The sequence below is a fragment of the Macrobrachium nipponense genome, chromosome 11 (assembly GCF_015104395.2).
Source record: "Macrobrachium nipponense isolate FS-2020 chromosome 11, ASM1510439v2, whole genome shotgun sequence".
NCBI lineage: Eukaryota > Metazoa > Arthropoda > Malacostraca > Decapoda > Palaemonidae > Macrobrachium > Macrobrachium nipponense.
Genome location: NC_061087.1, coordinates 42,209,051 through 42,229,203, shown reverse-complemented (window position 1 = coordinate 42,229,203; position 20,153 = coordinate 42,209,051). Strand labels below are relative to the sequence as shown.

Here is a 20,153-nt window from a genome sequence, read left to right as displayed (position 1 = left end):
TCCAGCCGACCCGCCGAGCCAGTACCTTCCTCTTCTACCGGAACTCCTCCGACCCCTGTTGAGGCCAGTCCTGTTGGTCCCTTCGATCCTGTCGCTTTCACGGCAGGGGTCATGCAACAGGTGGGGGACATGGTCGGTTCAATGATGAATACTAGATTTGATCAAATGATCACCCAGATCTCCACCTCGTTGACTCAGTCCGGTCAGTCGATTCAGAATATTTCTGATCGTCTGACGGACCAGGAGAATCGGCTGGCAGGGCTGAGCCAAGCTCCTCCAGTTGTTCTCCCTGTAGCAGGCGCCGGAGTTGCCTCGTTGCCTGACTACAACACCCTTCCCGCCTTCACTATGAGCAATCCTTGGAGGGTAGCAGCCTTTGCTCCCTTCAAGGATGGAATGATCTCCATCCAGGACTATGGAACTCGTCGTATCGAGGACTTCGAGTTCCATCCTGCCGGCCTGCAACCACCTTTCATGGGATATGCTTGGCTAACGGAGTCAGCTCTGAACAGGGAAGACAAGATCCCTAAGGAGACTGTCTTGTACAGTCGCGAACAGGCTCAGAGGGAATGGGTACGATGCCTGGAAGACTGGGATTGTACCAATACCAAGCTCCAGGCATTTAAGAGCCCTTTCACAATCTTTGCTATGGAGGAGGAGGCACCACTCCCCTTCACAACAAAGATAGCTGAGGTTACCATCCAGGCTGCCATGAAGGATGAGCCTTTCCCCCAGCTTAGGGAATCAGACCCGACGTCCCCACTCTTCCCAGCCTTTGGGGAACTTTGGGAAGACCTTCCAGCAACCTTCACGGTAGGAAAACTCAAGCCGGACTGTGCCATTCATCAGTTCGGGGAGAGACTTCCTAGGCTGCCGGATAACCTTATCCAAGCCGAATTTGAGGCAAGGACTAGATTAGGAAGAACTTTGAATGCCTTGGTGATGACAGAGGTTGCCGCCCTGACTTATGGTTCGGAGCTTCTGTTCAAGCTCCTGGCAAAGGCACAAACACAGACTGTACAGTCGGACCTGTATGAGTTTGTGGAAGCGAGACGAAACTGCAGGAAACATGTCCTGCAGGAAGCTACAATTCGGCATGAGCCGAACAAGCTGCTATCTTCTACCATCTGGGGGGCTGACCTCTTCCCAGAATCAGCTGTAAATGAAGTGCAGCATGAGGCGACCAGGCTTAACCAAAGCCTCAGGCTCGCTGGGGTCTTTCCAGTAAGAGGAAACCTGAGAATCCTTCTGCTGGCGCCAAAAAGCTGAAAAAGACCAGGAAGTTCCCGTCCTTCCAAAAACAGCAGCAGCAACATTTTGTACAGGCAGTCCCGGTCTCTCAACCCATGCAATCGGCAGCTGTGAAAGGTCAGAATCAGTCCATCCTCCTGTTGACTCCCCAAAGCCAGCCCTCGACCTCCTACGCTGTTTCCCCGGCTTTCAATCCTGTATTTGAAAGCCAGGCATTCCAAGCCATTAATAGGTTTGCAAGGGGAAGCAGGGCTAGGGGTGCGTTTCGTCAGAGGGGTGGCGGAAGGGCAACCAACAGGGGGAAACACTTCCGTGGAGGGCGCGGAGCACGCCCTGCCCAACAACAGTGAGATCTCTCAGGTAGGAGGGAGGCTGTTCCTCTTCTGTCACAGGTGGGGATTCAGCAATGGGCACAGAGCATTGTGTCCAAAGGGCTGGGGTGGAGTTGGATCAAAGGTCCCCCTCCATCCAAATCATTCCTTCAATTACCAACAAAGGAATTGACAGAGTATGCGCAAGAGCTCCTTCAGAAAGGGTAGTGTCAAGAGCAAACATTTAGTTTCAAGGACGCTTATTCAGCGTGCCAAAGAAACGGCTCATCAAAAAGAAGAATAATCTTAGACTTGTCCATCTAAACTTAATTTATTTGTTGCGACAAGTTCAAAATGCTGACTATCTCGCAGGTGCGGACATTACTTCCCCGTGGGGCCGTCATGACCTCTATCGATCTTACAGACGCATGCTATCATATCCCAGTCGCGAGACACTTCCGCCCATATCTAGGCTTCAGGTTGGGAGACCAGGCATTCTCTTTCAAAGTGATGCCCTTCGGGCTGAACGTAGCCCCCAGGGTATTCACGAAAATAGCGGAAGCAGTAGTACAACAACTGAGATCACAAGGGATAATGGTAGTAGCGTACCTCGACGATTGGCTGATTTGGGCAACAACCGTCGAGGAATGCCTCAGAGCCACGGACAAAGTAATCCAATTTTTAGAACATCTAGGGTTCCAAATAAACAAGACAAAGTCCAGGCTCACACCGGAGTCATGTTTTCAGTGGCTCGGCATTCAATGGGACCTGAACTCCCACACTCTGTCAATTCCATTGGTCAAAAGGAAAGAAATAGCCAAGTCAGAAAGACAATTCCTCAAGTCAAGCAAACGAAACGTCAAGGAGAAACCAGGAAAGGATCCTAGGTTCACTCCAGTTTGCGTCAGTAACAGACGTTCTGTTGAAAGCGAAACTGAAAGATATAAATCGAGTTTGGCGCTCAAGAGCAAATGTCAAATCTCGAGACAAGTTGTCAGTAATCCCGCAGATTCTTCGCAAACGTCTCCGCCCATGGGCGGAGACAAAGAACCTGTCCAAATCAGTTCCTCTCCAGTTACCCCCTCCGGCGTTGGTTATACACACAGGGCGCCTCTCTAAGCGTGGGTGGGGAGGATATTCCCAATTCAAGAAGGTTCAAGGAACTTGGTCATCTCAGTTCCGCCAGCTTCACATAAATGTATTGGAAGCCATGGCAGTATTCCTCACTCTGAAGAGGCTTCTACCAGCAAAGAACTCTCATATAAAGCTGGTTTTGGACAGCGCAGTAGTAGTACACTGCATCAACAGGGGAGGATCCAAATCAAAACATGTGAACCATGTCATGATAGCCATTTTCTCTCTAGCAACCAAGTACAAATGGCATCTATCCTCCACCCATCTAGCGGGAGTAAGGAACGTGATAGCGGACGCTCTGTCTCGATCAGTTCCTCTAGAATCAGAGTGGTCCCTGGACAAGAACTCATTCCAGTGGATACGCCGAAGTGTTCCAAGGGGTCTTCCAAGTAGATCTATTCGCATCTCAAGCGAACCACAAGCTCCCTTGCTATGTGGCCCCCAACCTGGACCCTGTGGCCTATGCCATAGACGCCTTGTCCATAGATTGGAATCAGTGGGAGAAGATATACATCTTTCCTCCAGTTAATCTTATATTGAAAGTCCTGAACAAACTCAGGACATTCAAGGGACAAGTAGCTCTAGTAGCCCCAGATTGGCCCAACCCGGGAGCAACTGGTATCCTCTGCTTCTTGAATTGGGTCTCCGACCTCGACGGATCCCCAATCCCAAAACTATCTCAGTCAGTACAAATGAGGACTGTGTTCGCTTCCTCAGGAATTCTCAAAACCCTAACTTTATGGACTTCATGAAGTTTGCGGCTAAAAGATATAAGGATTGATCCTCAGAATATTCTTTTCTTAGAATCAGATAAGAGAGAATCAACTTTAAGACAGTATGATGCTGCTCTTAAGAAGTTAGCAAATTTCCTGAAGGAAACAGACACCAGAACCATGACAGTCAACCTGGCTATATCCTTTTTCAGGTCTTTATTCGAAAAAGGATTAGCAACTAGTACTATTACCACTAATAAGTCAGCTTTAAAGAAAATCTTTCGGTTTGGTTTAAAATATACTTAACAGACTCCTACTTACGTCTATTCCTAAAGCCTGTGCTAGGCCTCAGATCTTCTGAAAGGCCTAGTTCAGTTTCATGGTTCTTGAATGATGCTCTCAAACTGGCATCAGACACTGACAACGTTTCTTGTACCTATATAATGCTACTGAGGAAAACTCTATTCTTACTAAGTTTGGCCTCAGGAGCCAGAATATCAGAAGTGTTTTTTTTGGCCCCCTTTCCAGAGATGCCTGGAAAACCATGTAGAAATCCTCCCCTCAGGAGAAGTCTTACTATCTCCAGATCATAGTGTTTTTTTTGGCAAAGAATGAGGACCCCTTAATGAGGTGGGCCCCTTGGAAGGTCATCCCTCTTCCACAAGACCCTTCTCTGTATCCGGTGACGACCTTATGAGCCTTTCTGTCCAGGACATCCTCTAGATCCTCAGGCCCCCATCTTCATGAGGGAAAAAGGTGGTACTATTTCAATAAAGGGAATTAGGCAACAAATCCTTTACTTTATTAAACAAGCAAATCCTGACTCCTTCCCCAAAGCCCGTGACATCAGGGCAGTAGCCACCTCCATAATTATTTCCAGCATATGAACTTTGATGACTTAAAGAATATACAGGCTGGAAATCGCCGACAGTTTTTAAGCGTCATTATTTAAAGTTCTTGGAATCTTTTAAAATTTCCGGCAGTAGCAGCAGGAAACATAGTTTCCCCTGACACTGCTCAGTAGTCGTAGTCGAAGATCCAGATCTCCTTTCTACCTGCCTCAAACTAACCAATGCACCTAACCTTACCGTCATGCTCATTGGGTCCTTCAGCCTTAGCTGCTTAAAAGGCTACATATAGTGGTGTGTCCCTTATTTTTTTGCTAGGGGCACCCACAACTATAAATGTATATATGGAATTTTGTAACTAATCGGTGTTGCTCCCCTTATTTTTATGCTAGGGAAGCACACCAACATGTAATTGGGATGCTGTTTGTGATTTAAATATATAAGTTTCAGTGAGTGTTCTCTCCTTATGTACTTTATGTTATTGAACCTCACTTGTATTAGATAAGTTATCATAAGTTAGTTTAAGTATAATTTTAAGGTTAACTGTATACAATTTGTTTCATTAGTTTAAGTTTAACTTATTTTATGATAACTTGTAAGCTCTCAATCAGATTATATTTACTCTTTTTTACTTCTTTTTTTTTTATTGAGACCTTTCTCCTTTTTACTTTCCAATTTTGTGCTAATTCTCTGGTACTATTTCACGAAGCGACACAAACTGAGCCCAGAAAAGGGATTTTGACGAAGGAAAAATCTATTCCTGGGCAAGGGTTCGTGTCGCCCAGTGAAATCCCCCCCTGTTCCCCGCCCTGCAGCCAAGATTGGCATCTAACTACAAGGATGGCCACCAGAGGTGCTGCAGTCGGCGTGGTGGGTAGCATAGTAGTAGTAGTTGCTGACTCCGACTGTGTATCAGCTCTCTCAGACGGGGGATTTTGATGAAGGAGAATTCTAAATGACAAGAGGTTCGTGGTAGTGGTCACACCCGCCCCAAGGATCCATACTGACACCCTCTTTTTGATTTAGGGTGGGGGATCGGAGTCAGTTATTCTCACATCCTCCTGAATTTATTTTTTTCTCTGGTATAATGTAGTATCATTTACCTAGAAATAATGAACTTAAGGATTATTTCACTGGGCGACACGAACCCTTGCCCAGAAATAGATTTTTCCTTCGTCAAAATCCCTTTTCTATTTCTTTATTCTATCTTTACCTAATGGAGATACCGAGTTACTGACAGCTATAATGAAACATACGTATACGTAACGAATAATAAAACAGAAGAAGAATTCTAAAAAAAATACGTATTTGTTGACAGTCTGATTTATTTTATATTTTATAATATCTAATTCACAATTTTTTTTTTTTTTTTCTTTTTTTATTAAATGTATTGCATGTACTCATTTCAAATAATTATTAAGTAACCATTAACTATAATAAACAAACACAAAAAAAAAGCTTCCAAACTTCTGTTTAACATCCAGCATTTACAAGTATCGAATGATCGCCAAGCAATCACTTTACACAGTAAGCCATAAATTTTCATTATCTCTCTTCAACTACTGAAACTACCAAACAGTATCATAACCATTCATTTCTATTCTTTATTTTATCTTTACCTAATGTTTTATTTTATTAAATGTATTGCATGAATAAGTTTTTCAATTTACAGCATCCTTTTACCAATAGAATACTTAAAGCACAAGGGGTAGATGCTGACCAATAGGAGCAGGACCATTTATGGGGTGACTAGCATCAGGAACCAATGGGAGAGCGGGAGGATGGTGGGCGAGTTTTTTTTACTCCAGTTTTTTGCGGCGCGGGAGTTTTAAAATTGTTCTCGGTGGTCTGGTTGAATCTCGGGACTTCATAGCAACAACCTTTCGTATCTTGAAAACTTTTCTTATGTAGAGCTGTAAAATTTTTCGTATTTGCTTTTGTATCTCGAGTTTTTCGTAAGTTGAGCCTTTCGTATGTCGAGGTACCACTGTATATATGTGTGTTTGTGTGTGTTTGTGTGTGTGTGTATATGGCAATGATGAGAAGGCATGTAAAGTCTTAGGAGAGTAATAATTCATTTATTTTCAGGATGTGGGGCTACTTGCATATATCCTCTGCTAGCAGCTAAACAAAATGGATGGTACATGTTAGCCACTGAAGCTGATAACATAAACTATGATTGTTCAGTTTCAAATGTCAAGACCAATAATTTGGAAAGTCATATTGTCATTCGAAAGGTATGTTAATTTGTTTTATAACAACCCATTAATATGAGACTGCCATGTGTCACAAGTATGAAATTCCAATCATGTCAACTTGTATCTATCAGGTTGAGAGGCCCATATTGCACATGCCAAATCCTCCATGTATAAAAGGCCTATTAAAACACTGGTTTAAAGCTAAGGACTATAATTTGGTGAACTGACTACCCACCCTTATCAAGTAGTGGAATGGCAAAAGAAGTTACATTTGTTTGAATTATATAGTGGGAGATATGCCCTTAGGTGATGCCTGGGGTCACCGCTAAGCTGATGTTGGTTCTGTCAATTGTCTTAGCCCACTTTGTCGTTGCCTTAAGAAAGATATTGTCTATATGGTGAGTCCCAGGCGGCTTCATTGGAAAGGTTAATCCTATTATCATGTTGTTTTATCAGTGAAGATTCTACCATCTGACATTTGTATCAACAGCTGCTTTTGTATAAAATTCAGGATGAGTGGCAATCCATGGTATGATTCATGTTACTTATATGATGGAAAATTGCCGAACTATGTTGTCCATATCTAACTGAGCGCTTATGTTAAGTTAATCTTTTCGAGAGAGATTTTCCTGTGAATCCATATTATGACTTATCACAATCTATACAGGGGATCATAGAATCCTACATCTTTAGAAACTGGTTTCTGCTGAATGTTGATTAAGGATTTCACCAATGTATTCCAACAAGTGAAGACGAAAGGTTTAGGGTGGCCTAAAGTTTGTGGGATCTTTTGTAAATTATCCATGAGTCCTACTTACATCACATATTTCTCTTTCCACTTCTTTAAGTGTTGTAAAGTCGACATTCTTTGCTCTCCTTTGGAATACCTATAAGTTTTTTTTGGCATTACCTTTATTATAATATTCATAATTTCATTTATGAAAATTTTCCTTAACTTTTTTGTTTTCCAATTAGTTGAAGTTTGCTTGGTTTTTGTAAGCTTGTAGTTTCAGAGCCAGCAAATAATGCCTATAGCATGTGGTTATCATGAGTAGTCCTCATCATTTCTGATTTGTTTCTTTTTGTAGTATTTTCTATTTTTAATTCCTATTCTCAATTCATTAAGTTTACTGCTTACCTTGTTGGATTGAGTAACATTTATTAGATTGGTCATGCAGTTTTTTTTCTATTGTATTCCGTCATTTTTTCAGTATAGAGCCATAAATCATAAATAACCCAATTTCTGTGCATAACACCTCTTTGGTTGTACCAACTTGTAAGATCCTGAAAGACAAAGACCTCATTACCCATGCCCTGACCACCCTCCACCATCATTTAGTGTGACCCTTGGTTGTTGTTTCAGATGTATTCATAGTTGCTTCTGTAATAATAACAATGCTTTCCATGCTGTGCCACTCATTTCAGTCATTCATGCACTTTAGGTTTTATTCTTCTTATTGATAGTGTTGGTTTGTAGATATTTGTGAATTCTGATTTTATTTTATAATAAAAGTTGCTTACCAAGTAATTATATAGCTAACAATCTGTAAGTACAGTAGAGTCTCGGACCTCGATGTTAATTCGTTCTAGAAGAAGCAACGAGATGCGATTTTGTTGAGATCTGAATGAATTTTTCCCATAAGGAATAACTGAAAATGGATTAATCTGTTCTTGACCACCAGTTATTACCCTAACCTTGCCTTTTATACAAAACATTACCCATAAATACACATAAATTATTATTAATTAAGTTTAGTGTTAAATAACATACCATTCAACATGCTTTTTTTTTTCATTTTAAATATATACTGTAATGAAATAACTGCCCTACGTACACCCAATTCGGCCATAATATGATGGTTGACTGAGCGCCATAGGCTAGGCTAGGTACATAGTACAGTGGAACCTCGACATACGAAAGTCCATACTTACGAAAAGTCCAAGTTACGAAAGCAAAGACGAAGATTTTTTTGCTTCTGTATATGAAAATAATTCAGGTTGCGAAAGTCCGAGATTCGGCCGGACGGCCAAGAACAATTTCAAAACTCGCGCTGCCAACTGAGTAGACCTACCAGCATCCTCCTGCTCTCCCATTGGTTCTGATGCTAGTCACTGCCGTAAGATCCTGCTCTCCTATTGGTCAGCATCTGTCCCATCATCCCTCTACGTAAAGGTGTCCTTCGACCATTTCGTCACATCAGCGTTATCGTACGCACACAAAATTTGTTTGTTCACATATATTGTGTTTGTTAACGTAAATTCGTGTTAGTGATTTTGCTTTCTTTGTATAGTATGTATGTGTGTACTTTATCGTGTTGTGTGTGAACGTAATTAACCCTTAAACGCCTATTGGACGTATTTTACGTCAAGATAAATTGTCTGTCAGGTGCCGATTGGACGTATTTTACGTCGACATAGAAAAGTTTTTTTTTAAAATTCGCGGAAAAATACTTATAGGCCTACCAGCCGAAAACTTTTCATTCATGCGCCTTGGGGGATGCTTGAAGTTCACGGATCAAGGTGTTGTTTTGTTTACAATCATTACGCAGGCGCGCAAGCATGAATTTCTTTCTTATCGCACTAAAAAGTATCAGTGACACATCTCAGAAATTATTTAGTCACTTTGCCATAATTTTTGTACCATTTTAAATCAGCCGTTACATGGAGTATTATATATGAAAATGTGCACAATTTCATGTAGAATACAACAAAAAAATACTCATGATTGTAGCTTTTATCAGTTTTGAAATATTTTCATATAAATAACGATAAGTGCCAAAATTTCAACCTTCGGTCAACTTTAACTCTACCGAAATGGTTGAAAAACGCAATTGTAAGCTAGAACTCTTATATTTTAGTAATATTCAATCATTTACCTTCATTTTGCAACAAATTGGAAGTCTGTAGCACACTATATTGATTTATGGTGAATTTATTAAAAAAACTTTTTCCTTACGTCCGCGCGGTAACTCTTCCGAAAAAATCATACGTGCGATTTTCGTAATGTTTGCACCATTTTAAATTAGCCTTTACATAAAGTTTTATATATGGAAATGTGCGCAATTTCATGCACAATACAACTAAAACAACCCATGGTTGTAGCTTTTATCAGTTTTGAAATATTTTCATATAAATAACGAGAAGTGCCAAAATTTCAACCTTCGGTCAACTTTGACTCTACCGAAATGGTCGAAAAACGCAATTGTAAGCTAAAACTCTTATATTCTAGTAACATTCAATCATTTACCTTCATTTTGCAACAAATTTGAAGTCTCTAGCACAATATTTTGATCTATGGTGAATTTATGAAAAAAACAAAATTTCCTTACGTCTGCGCTGTAACTCTTCCGAAAAAATCATACGTGCGATTGTCGTAATGTTTGCACCATTTTAAATTAGCCGTTACATAATTTTATTTATGAAAATTAACTCGTTAGCTTTTAACGGTTTTGCTCACAGCACGATTTGAATACAATTATATATGAAATTTATGTTTTTGCACTATCATATATCGCATTATTTATATGTGATCATGATATTTTTTTTTTGTTTTTTTTTTTTTTTTTTTTGCCTTTCCGATGGTTGCATAATAAACTCCAGGCAGTGACAAAAAAGGAGCCAAAAATGAACTCTTAATCTTGAAAACTAAGCGCGCTGTGAGTTTTTGAAAAAAATATTTTTTCTGCTTCGGCGCTCACTCCGAGACCCCCTCGGCATTCAGGAGACGATTTTTATTATACCCCTTCGGCGTTTAAGGGTTAAGTAAATACTCTTCCCTGAAGACTAGCGCAAGTAAAGAGGCCTACACAAAATCACTTTATACTCAATTAGGCAAAAAACAAAAACAAGTGCTGTAGTGCTCATAATAGATAGAAATGGAGGAATTGACACTAATCTTTACTGTGGGCTGAAAAAAAAGACAAATTTTTAATGAGTAAACAAGCCTTTATTAGGGCTAGGCAAGGGCAAAAAATTATGTTAAACAGCTCATTTTAAGAGCAGGCAAACATGAAAATTCACTGACAGACTGACTTCAAGGTAAAAGGATCTAAATTAGCAATAAATTCACAAAGTAATGAAAAGAACATTGTAATGTGAAGAAAATTAAATGAACATTTAAATAAGGGTGCACATGAATGGCACTGCACAATAACTCTGAAAACAGTGTTGATCATGAGAAGGACAATAACACAATCCACCTTGAAAAACCTCAGGTTTGACTTTTGCCTTATAGGACAAAGGCATGTGCCGTAGGACTTTCCTTCTGTAAAGATGTATCAGATTGGTATGACTGTTATGCTTCACACTGAAAAGGATTATTTTTTTATTCTATTTTAGTATTAACATGTATTTGATTCTACAAGCATTGTTTTCATATAAAATTTGTTTGTAATGTGAACTGCATTTAGTATTCCCAGTTGCTTATAAATAATTGTGTTTGTGAGAATTTTCAATAGTACCATTTTCATTACATTGGGAGTCTTAGAGGGGTATGCTTGCAGTGCCCTTAGTGTCCTGGTCAACAGTGTCCCTGTAGGTCTGTCGAGCAGTTTTTAATTTGTCCATCGACAAGTGGTTCTTTACACTGCATGAAGATCATATAAATGTTTGGCTTTGTGGACAACCTTGGATTATTTACCATTGATCCATGTAGTTTTCCTGCAGTCAGGACTTTCATTTCTTTGATTGAGGTTTTAGTGTTAGAGATGTCTCTCCTTCAGTCCAAAGATGCTAAGGTGGGAATTTGCAATGTCACCAACTTTGTTTTCTGTTGAAGACTAGCATCCTTAGATGAACCCACTTTAAGAGGGGATTCCTTTGCTGTTCCTTTGAGGGATTTTCTTGTGTTTTTTGGCTGCCTCACTCTTGGTCTCCAGCATCATCCCTTTTGCTTGTCTTCCAGCTTTGACCATACCTGTGCATTCCACCTCTATTTGTATGCCTTCATTAGAGTTCCTGAGGGTGGGGTTGTAGATTCATTGTTTATGGATTGTGTGAGAAGAGCACAGTGGTCCTCCATATTTGTGGCGGATGTTTACCAGAAGTTAGAACCCGTGAATAGTTTGAACCCTTATAAAAATGCTTTAAACCTCCTATTTAGTTAGTTAAAACTCAAGCAAAACCCACTAAAAATTTTTATACCTGGTTTTTTAATAGTTTTATCACAAAAAGTGCATATCATGATGAAATGGATTAATAAACAGGATTTTGTGTATATTTCTCATGGAAAAATACCGTTAATAGGTGAATTTTCCGCAAATAATGCAGGGAAATGTTCCAGGGAGAAATCTGCGAATGCATTATGGAGCAGTGATAATGGTAGTTTATATTTGACAACATCTCAGAGAGAGAGAGAGAGAGAGAGCGGTAGAGGAATTAATGGGAGTGGTTGAATGGCGGTCGTAAGCGTGTCTGTTGTGGCTCTCTGTTGTGTAAATCAGTGACAAGCGTCAGTTACGAGCATTGGGAGGAGTGAATGTCTCTGAGAAGAGCTGGTGCTGCTTGGTCAGTTTTGGGAGCAGTATTATTGATGGTCAGCTATTTTATGTTTTTTGTAAGCAGTTGTGTTGTGCCTGTGTTGTTCATTTTGTTGTGTTGTAGATGGGTTGTTGGAGTTACTGAGTGTTGTTGTTGTGGTTTCTTGATGTTGTAGGTGGTGTGTTGACTTGTCATGTTGTTGGTCTTTGGTGCTGGTAGTGACTGTTTGTGCAGTGGTCTTTTGTTGCATGGTTATTGAATTGTAGTGTGGTTGTTGTCCTTGTTCAGTTGGTTGTGGGCTGTCTTACGACAGCTAGCCTAGCTATATATATCCAGCGGACAGCGGCGCAGCTCCTCACCCTAAGTCAGTTGTGAGTACGTGCGTTTGTTTTTTGAGTTTTTTGTTTTTTAGCTTGTGTAATCCCGCCACATTTTTTGGCGGCCAACATGGGGCTGCTGGTGTGGCAGCTGCAGGACGGTTAGTGTGATGGGTTGTATGATCGGTGAAGAATGTTAGTATGGAAGGTTTGACTGAAGTGGAGAGGCTGAAAGCGGAGTTGTGGTTGGCGAGGGAAGCTAAGGAAAGATTGGAAATGGAGAAGGAGAGGTTAAGGGTAGAGTGTGAGGAGCTGAAGAGCGAGTTCGAGGAAATGAGAGGAATGCTAAGGAGTGCAAAAGTGGAAATTAAAGAAGAGGTGAAAGGAGTGGAAGAGAGAATGGTTGAGAAAATGGACAAAAAATTCAGAGTAATGGTGAGTAGTGTGCAAGAGATGATGCAGGAAATGATGAAGGGATTCATGGGAGAGGAAGCAGTAGGAGGTAGGCCTAAGGGGTCTTGTGATAGGCCAGGAGCAATTAACCCTTAAACGCTGACTGGATGTATTATATATTGACTAAAATTGTCTATCGGGTGCTAAGTGGACGTACGGTACGTTGACTACAAAAAGTTTGTTTAAATATTCACGGAAAAATAGTTATCGGCCTAGTTTGCAAAAAATTTTAAATCACGCTCTTTGAGGGATGCTGGGAGTTCACGGGTCATGCTGTTGTTTTGTTTATAAGCGTTACCCAGGCACGCATGCGCAAATTGCTTTCTTCTCACACTAGTAAGCATCAGCGACGCATCTCAGAAATTCGTTCATCACATTGTCATAATTTTTGTTTTGCAACCATTTATAGTTTGCAACCAAAAAATTTACCTAATTTAGACGTTGGACATAAAGTTTCATATATGAAAATGTGCGCAATTTCATGTAAAATACAACCAAAAACAACCCATGGTTGTAGCATTTATCAGTTTGGAAATATTTTCATATAAATCACAATAAATAGAAAAATCTCAACCTTCGGTCAACTTTACTCGACCGAAATGGTTGAAAAACGCAAAAACGCCAATTGTTAGCTAAAAACTCTTACATTCAAGTAATATTCAATCATTTTAGCCTTCAGTTTGCAACAAATTGGAAGTCTCTTAACACAATATTTTGATTTATGGTAAATTTTTGAAAAAAAAAAAAAAATTTCCTGAAGTCCGCGCACAGTAGCACGGCCGAAAATCTCAGAATTCTTTTGTCAGTTTCTCTTAATGTTTGCACCATTTTATATTAGCCATTGCATAAAGTTTTATATATGAAAATGTGCGCAATTTCATGTAGACTTCAACAAAAAATAACTCATGGTTATAGCTTTTATCAGTTTTTGAAATATTTTCATATAATCACGATGGGAAAACCAAAATTTCACCTTCGGTCAACTTTGACTCGACCGAAATGGTCAAAAAACGCAATTGTAAGCTAAAACTCTTACATTCTAGTAACATTCAATCATTTACCTTCATTTTGCAAGAAATGGGAAGTCTTGAGCACAATATTTCAATTTTTGGTGAATTTTTGAAAAAACTTTTTCCTTACCTCTGCGTGTGGTAACTCAGCTGAAAATATCAGAATTTCTTTAGTCACCTTGTCGTAATTTTCGCACCACTTTCTATTAGGTGTTACTTAAAGTGTTATACATGAAAATGTGTGCAACTTCATGTAGAATACAGCAAAAAATAACTCATGGTTGTAGCTTTTATCAGTTCTGAAATATTTTCATATAAATCACGATGTGCCAAAATTTCAACCTGCGGTCAACTTTAACTCGACTGAAATGGTTGAAAAATGTAATTGTAAGCTAAAAATCTTACATTCTAGTAACACATTCAATCATTTACCTTAAAATCATTTGCCTTCATTTTGCAACAAATTGGAAGTCTCTAGCACAATATTTCAATTTATGGTGAATTTTTGAAAAAAACTTTTTCCTTATGTCCGTGCGGTAACTCGGCCGAAAATCTCAGAAATTCTTTCGTCAGATTGTCGTAATGTTGGCACCGTTTTATATTAGCCGTTACGCAAAGTTTTATACATGAAAATGTGTGCTATTTCATGTAAAATACAACGAAAACTAACTCATGGTTGTAGCTTTTATCAGTTTTGAAATATTTTCATATAAATCACGATAAATAGAAAAAATTTGACCTTCGGTCAACTTTTACTCGACCGAAATGGTCTAAAACTGCAATTGTAAGCTAAAACACTTACAGTCTTAATATTCAGTCAGTTACCTTCATTTTGCAACAAACGGGAAGTCTCTAGCACAAATTTCAATTTATGGTGAATTTTTGACAACTTTTTTACGTCCGCGCCATTACGAATTCATGCATCATTTTGTGATAATATTTTCTCTGTGTTGCTTTGATTGTTTTACCATTTGTTATATACCAAAATCATTGCAATTTAGTGTACAATACAATGAAAAAAATTAACTCGTTAGCTTTAACCGTTTCGCTCACAGCACAATTTGTATACAATTATATATGAATTTTTTTTTTTTTTGTGCTGTCATATATTCCAATATTTATACGTATATGCTAATGTTATTTTTTCATTTCTGATGGTTGCATACTAAACTTCAGGCAATGACAAAAAAGGAGCCAAAAATGAACTGTTAATCTTAAAACTAAGCATGCTGTGATTTTTGTAACAAAACTTTTTCTGCTGCAGCACTAACTCCTGAACGCTGCCGGCTTACAACAGACACTTAGGTAAATAGAGGCTCAGCGTTTAAGGGTTAAGAAAGTGAAAGAACAAGTGGATGAGAGTACGAGTGACGAAGGTGATTTGGTTGTGATAAGTAAGGGAAAAAGAAGGAATGACATGGGTATTGGATAAACCTGAGGACAAGAAATAAGAAGGGGGCTGAGAAAAGAAAAGACTAAGGCTAGTAAGGATGACAGACTGGATGAGACTAGAACTGAATACGTTGGGAAAAGGGCTGAGAGTGTTTTAGATAGTGGTTAGTGGAAACCGGTAGGTAGGAAGAAGAAGGGTAAGAAGAGCGTAATCAAGAACATGGTTGTTAGTATGGAAGTTGATTCGTGTATTTGGACAAGGTTAAGAGGGTTAAGAATGGAAGGAGCGAAAGTGAGAGTGAGAGTGAGCAGGAAGTATGAAAGGCTGTGTATATGAGAGAGGTATCCTGATGAGCACAATACGAGGAATATGGCTGTAGGGACACAGGGGACTTTTTTTAAGGAAAATGAGAAGTATTGTGAGGGTAAGTATGGGGATAATAAGAGAGTGGGCAAGAGAGTTGGGTAGCTTTTTGACAGGATTTTGTTGAGTATGTATGGGGTAATGATGAATGTGGTTAATGTGCCTTATGAGAGTGTGAAAGCCAGGATTGTGGAGCAGACGAAAAGGATAAAGAGTAGAGTTAGATATAGGAGAAACATGATTTTGATGAGTCATGAATGAATGTTGGTGAGTCCTTGTCAATGTATGTGTGCAGGTTGGAAACATTAGCTAAGAAAAAGTTTGGGGACGAAGGGATAAATAAGTGCAAAGAGTTAGTGAGGAAGTTGTTGGCAACTGTACCTGAGAGCTTGAATGAGTTTATAAATCTGAAACGTAAGGAGAAAATGCGATGGACAAATGAGAGATTAACATGGATGATATTTTAGAGATATTGTTGGGGATTACAAGCTAGATAGGTGTAGAAAGACAAAGTAGAAGTGTCAGCATCAGGACCGAAGTAAATGAGGGTATGCCTGAGTTCAAGAGCTACATACGAAATTAATCTGTTCCGAGGCTTCCTTCGTATCATGAGTTTTTCGTATCTTGAACCGCATTTTACATGTAAAATGCCTAATCCATTCGAAGGCCTACTAAAACACCCCAGTAAATTATATTTCCAGGCTTACAACACATGTTCTAGGGTTACGACACCGATCCGACGGAAGAAATATGACTCCAAAAAGGCAAAATACTGTACATACTTGAGTAATATTAAACTGCATGTAATGTTCAATCCCATTTTTACTGCATATATTAGGACTTTAGCATATGTCCCTTAGCAATAAGCCTAGCCCATGTTAGCAGTTGCTACTGTAGCCTAGTCTATGATTCTGACATCTAAACCTAAGAAGCTAAAAGCTTAGAATATGCCAATAAAATGTATAAATAATCAGTATGTACTCATTTCAAATAATTATTAATTAATCAATAACTATAATACACAAACAAACAAACAAAAAACTTTCCAACCGTTTGTTTACATTCAGCTCTTACGAGTACCGAACAATCGCCAAGCAATCACTTTTCCTAGGACATAGTAAGCCATAAATTTTCATTAGTATCTCTCTTCAACTAATGAAACTACCAAACAGTATAATAACCATTCATTTCTATTCTTTATTCTATCTTTACCTAATGGAGATACCGAGTTACTGACAGGTATAATGAAACATATACGTAATATTAAAACAGAAGAATTGTAGAAAATACGTATTTGTTGACTTCGATGATAGCAGTCTGATTTATTATATATTTTATGATATCTAATTCACAATGTTTTTTATTAAATGTATTGCATGTACTCATTTCAAATAATTGTTAATTAATCATTAACTATAATACACAAACAAACAAAAGAAAAACTTTCCAACCATTTGTTTACATTCAGCTCTTACGAGTACCAAACGATTGCCAAGCAATCACTTTTCCTAGCGCATAGTAAGCCATAAATTTTCATTATCCCCCTTCAATGACTGAAACTACCAAACAGTATAATAATCATTCATTTCTATTCTTTATTCTATCTTTACCTTGTTTTTTTTTATTAAATGTATTGCATGAATAAGTTTTTCAATTTACAGCATCCTTTTACCAATAGAATACATAGTGCACAAGGGGTAGATGCTGACCAATAGGAGAGCAGGATCTTATGGGGTGACTAGCATCAGGAACCAATGGGAGAGTGGGAGGATGGTGGCGAGTTTACTCAGTTGGTAGCGGGCGAGTTTTAAAATTGTTCTCGTTGGTCCGGGCAAATCTCGGGACTTTACAGCAACAACCATTCGTAACTTGAACTATTTTCATATGTAGAGCCAAAAAAATCTTCATATTTGCTTTCGTATCTCAAGTTTTTCGTAAGTTGAGCCTTTCGTATGTCGAGGTACCACTGTATAGGGTGGCAATTTTAGAAGGGCCGAGGCGAATGACGGAGCGAGCAGTTGATAGGAGCATTGGAGCAAGTAATGTAAGTATGGTGAAATGTACAAGAGATAGGAGTGTAAGTGTTGGAAGGTTAGGGTCAGTTAGCTCTGAGTGAGAGCAGAAGTGTTAAATGTTACAGATGTGGACAGGCAGGGCACATAGCGAGTGGATGTTGGGGTACCTGTGTGAATGTGATTTGCGGTAATTGCGGAAAGAATGGGCATTATGCTAGGATGTGCAAAGAACAGTGTGTAGGATGTGTTGAATGTGGAATGGAAGGTCATGTAGCGAGTGTGTGTAGGCAAAAGAGGACAAGTCAGGCTAGGGATTTGGGAAACTAGGTGTTAAGGAGATTCAGTTGGGTGGGTCCTCTAGTGTGCAACAGTATGTTCGGGAGAATGCAATGAGTGAAGTCAGTGGTTGAGGGTGAATAAGTATGAGCCGAGTGTCAGTGAACAAATATGTCTGGGAAATCGACAGTTAGTGTTGGTTGAGTATGGAAGAAAGCGGAAGAAGGTAATGAAAAAGAGAATGAAAGGAAGAAGCGTGAATTGCATGATAAAGATGTTAATGCTAGAGTGCAAACAATTGGTAAAGCATGTAATGAGGGAATGAATGATACTTATAGTGTATGTGGGTTTGAGTTAACCCTTAAACACCAAGCCGGTATTTCCGAAAGTGTCTCCCGTATGCCGGCGGCGTTTGCGAGTGAGCGCCGAAGCGGAAAATTTTTTTTTCTCCAAAAATCACAGCACGCTTAATTTTCAAGATTAAGAGTTCAATTTTGGCTCCTTCTGTCATTGCCTGAAGTTAAGTATGCAACCAACAGAAATGAAAAAAATATCATTATCATATAGTATGTATAAATATTGGAATATATGACAGTGTGAAAAAAATTTCATATATAAATGTAATATAAATGGCACTGTGAGCAAAAACGGTTAAAGCTAATGAGTTATTTTTTCGTTGCATTGTACGCTAAATTGTGATGATTTTAGTATATAACAAATTGTAAAACAATCAAAGCAACACAGAGAAAATACTATTACAATATGATGCATGAATTAGTAACGCGAGGACGTTAAAAAAAAAAAAAAAGTTTTCAAAAATTCACTATAAATCAAAATGTTGTGCTAGAGACTTCCCGTTAGTTGCAAAATGAGGGTAATTGATTGAATATTACTAGACTGTAAGTGTTGTAGCTTAAAAGTTGCAGTTTTTCGACCATTTCGGTTGAGTTAAAGTTGAGCGAAGGTCGAATTTTTTCTATTTCATGATTTATATGAAAATATTCCAAACTGATAAAAGCTACAACCATGAGTTAGTTTTTGTTGTATTCTACATGATATTGGCACATTTACATATATAAAACCTTATGTAACGGCTAATATAAAACGGTGCAAACATTACGGCAATCAGACAAAAGAATTTCTTATTTTTCGGCAGTTACAGTGTGAACGTAAGGAAAAGGTTTTTTCAAAAATTCACCAAAAATTGAAATATTGTGCTAGAGACTTCCAATTTGTTGCAAAATGAGGTAATGATTGAATATTACTAGAATGTAAGAGTTTTAGCTTACAATTGCGTTTTTTTCGACCATTTCTGTTGAGTCAAAGTTGACTGAAGGTTGAAATTTTGGCACTTATCGTTATTTATATGAAAATATTTCAAAACTGATGAAAGCTACAACCATGGATTGTTTTTTGTTGTATTCTACATGAAATTGTGCAGATTTTCATATATAAAACTTTATGTAAAGGCTAATATAAAACGGTGCAAACATTACGACAATCAGACAAAAGAATTTCTTATTTTTACGGCAGTTACCGCGCAGACGTAAGGGAAAAGTTTTTTCAAAAATTCACCTATATCAAAATATTGTGCTAGAGACTTCCAATTTGTTGCAAAATGAAGGTAACTGATTGAATATTATTTGAATGTAAGCGTTTTATCTTACAATTGCGTTTTTTTACCATTTCTGTCGTGTCAATGTTGACTGAAGGTTGAAATTTTGGCACTTATCGCTATTTATATGAAAATATTTCAAAACTGATAAAACTTTCAACCATGGGTTGTTTATTGTTGTATTCTACATGAAATTTCACACATTTTCATATATAAAACTTTATGTAACGGCTAATATAAAAGGGTGGCAAACATTACGACAATCTGACGAAAGGATTTCTGTTTTTTTTGGAAGAATTACCGGGCGAACGTAAGGAAAAAGTTGTTTTGAAAAATTCACCATAAATCGAAATATTGTGCTAGAGACTTCCAATTTGTTGCACAATGAAGGTAAATGATTGAATATTACTAGAATGTAAGAGATTTAGCTTACAATTGCATTTTTCTACCATTTTGGTAGAGTCAAATTTGTCCAAAGGTTTAATTTTGGGCACTTATCGTTATTTATATGAAAATATTTCAAAACTGATAAAAGCTACAACCATGGGTTGTTTTTTGTTGTATTTTACATGAAATTGTGCACATTTTCATATATAAAACTTTATGTAACGGCTAATATAAAACGGTGCAAACATTACAACAATCGGACGATAGAATTTCTGATTTTTTCGGCAGAGTTACAGCGCGGACGTAAGGAAAAAGTTTTTTTTTAAATTCACCATAAATCGAAATATTGCGCTAGAGACTTCCAATTTGTTGCATGAAGGTAAATGATTGA

The 20,153-nt window shown here is 38.3% G+C and overlaps 1 protein-coding gene across 4 annotated transcripts in view; it reads left to right on the top strand.

Moving 5' to 3' along the window:
* The window catches only part of LOC135205507 (RNA N6-adenosine-methyltransferase mettl16-like), a 426,335-nt gene that overhangs the window by 242,305 nt on the left and 163,877 nt on the right, over positions 1 to 20,153 (top strand). For all 4 annotated transcript variants that reach the window (XM_064236270.1, XM_064236253.1, XM_064236244.1 and 1 more), the window contains exon 4: positions 6,346 to 6,494. In XM_064236270.1, coding sequence (XP_064092340.1) covers positions 6,346 to 6,494 — 149 coding nt within the window. The remainder of the gene's footprint in view (positions 1 to 6,345; positions 6,495 to 20,153) is intronic.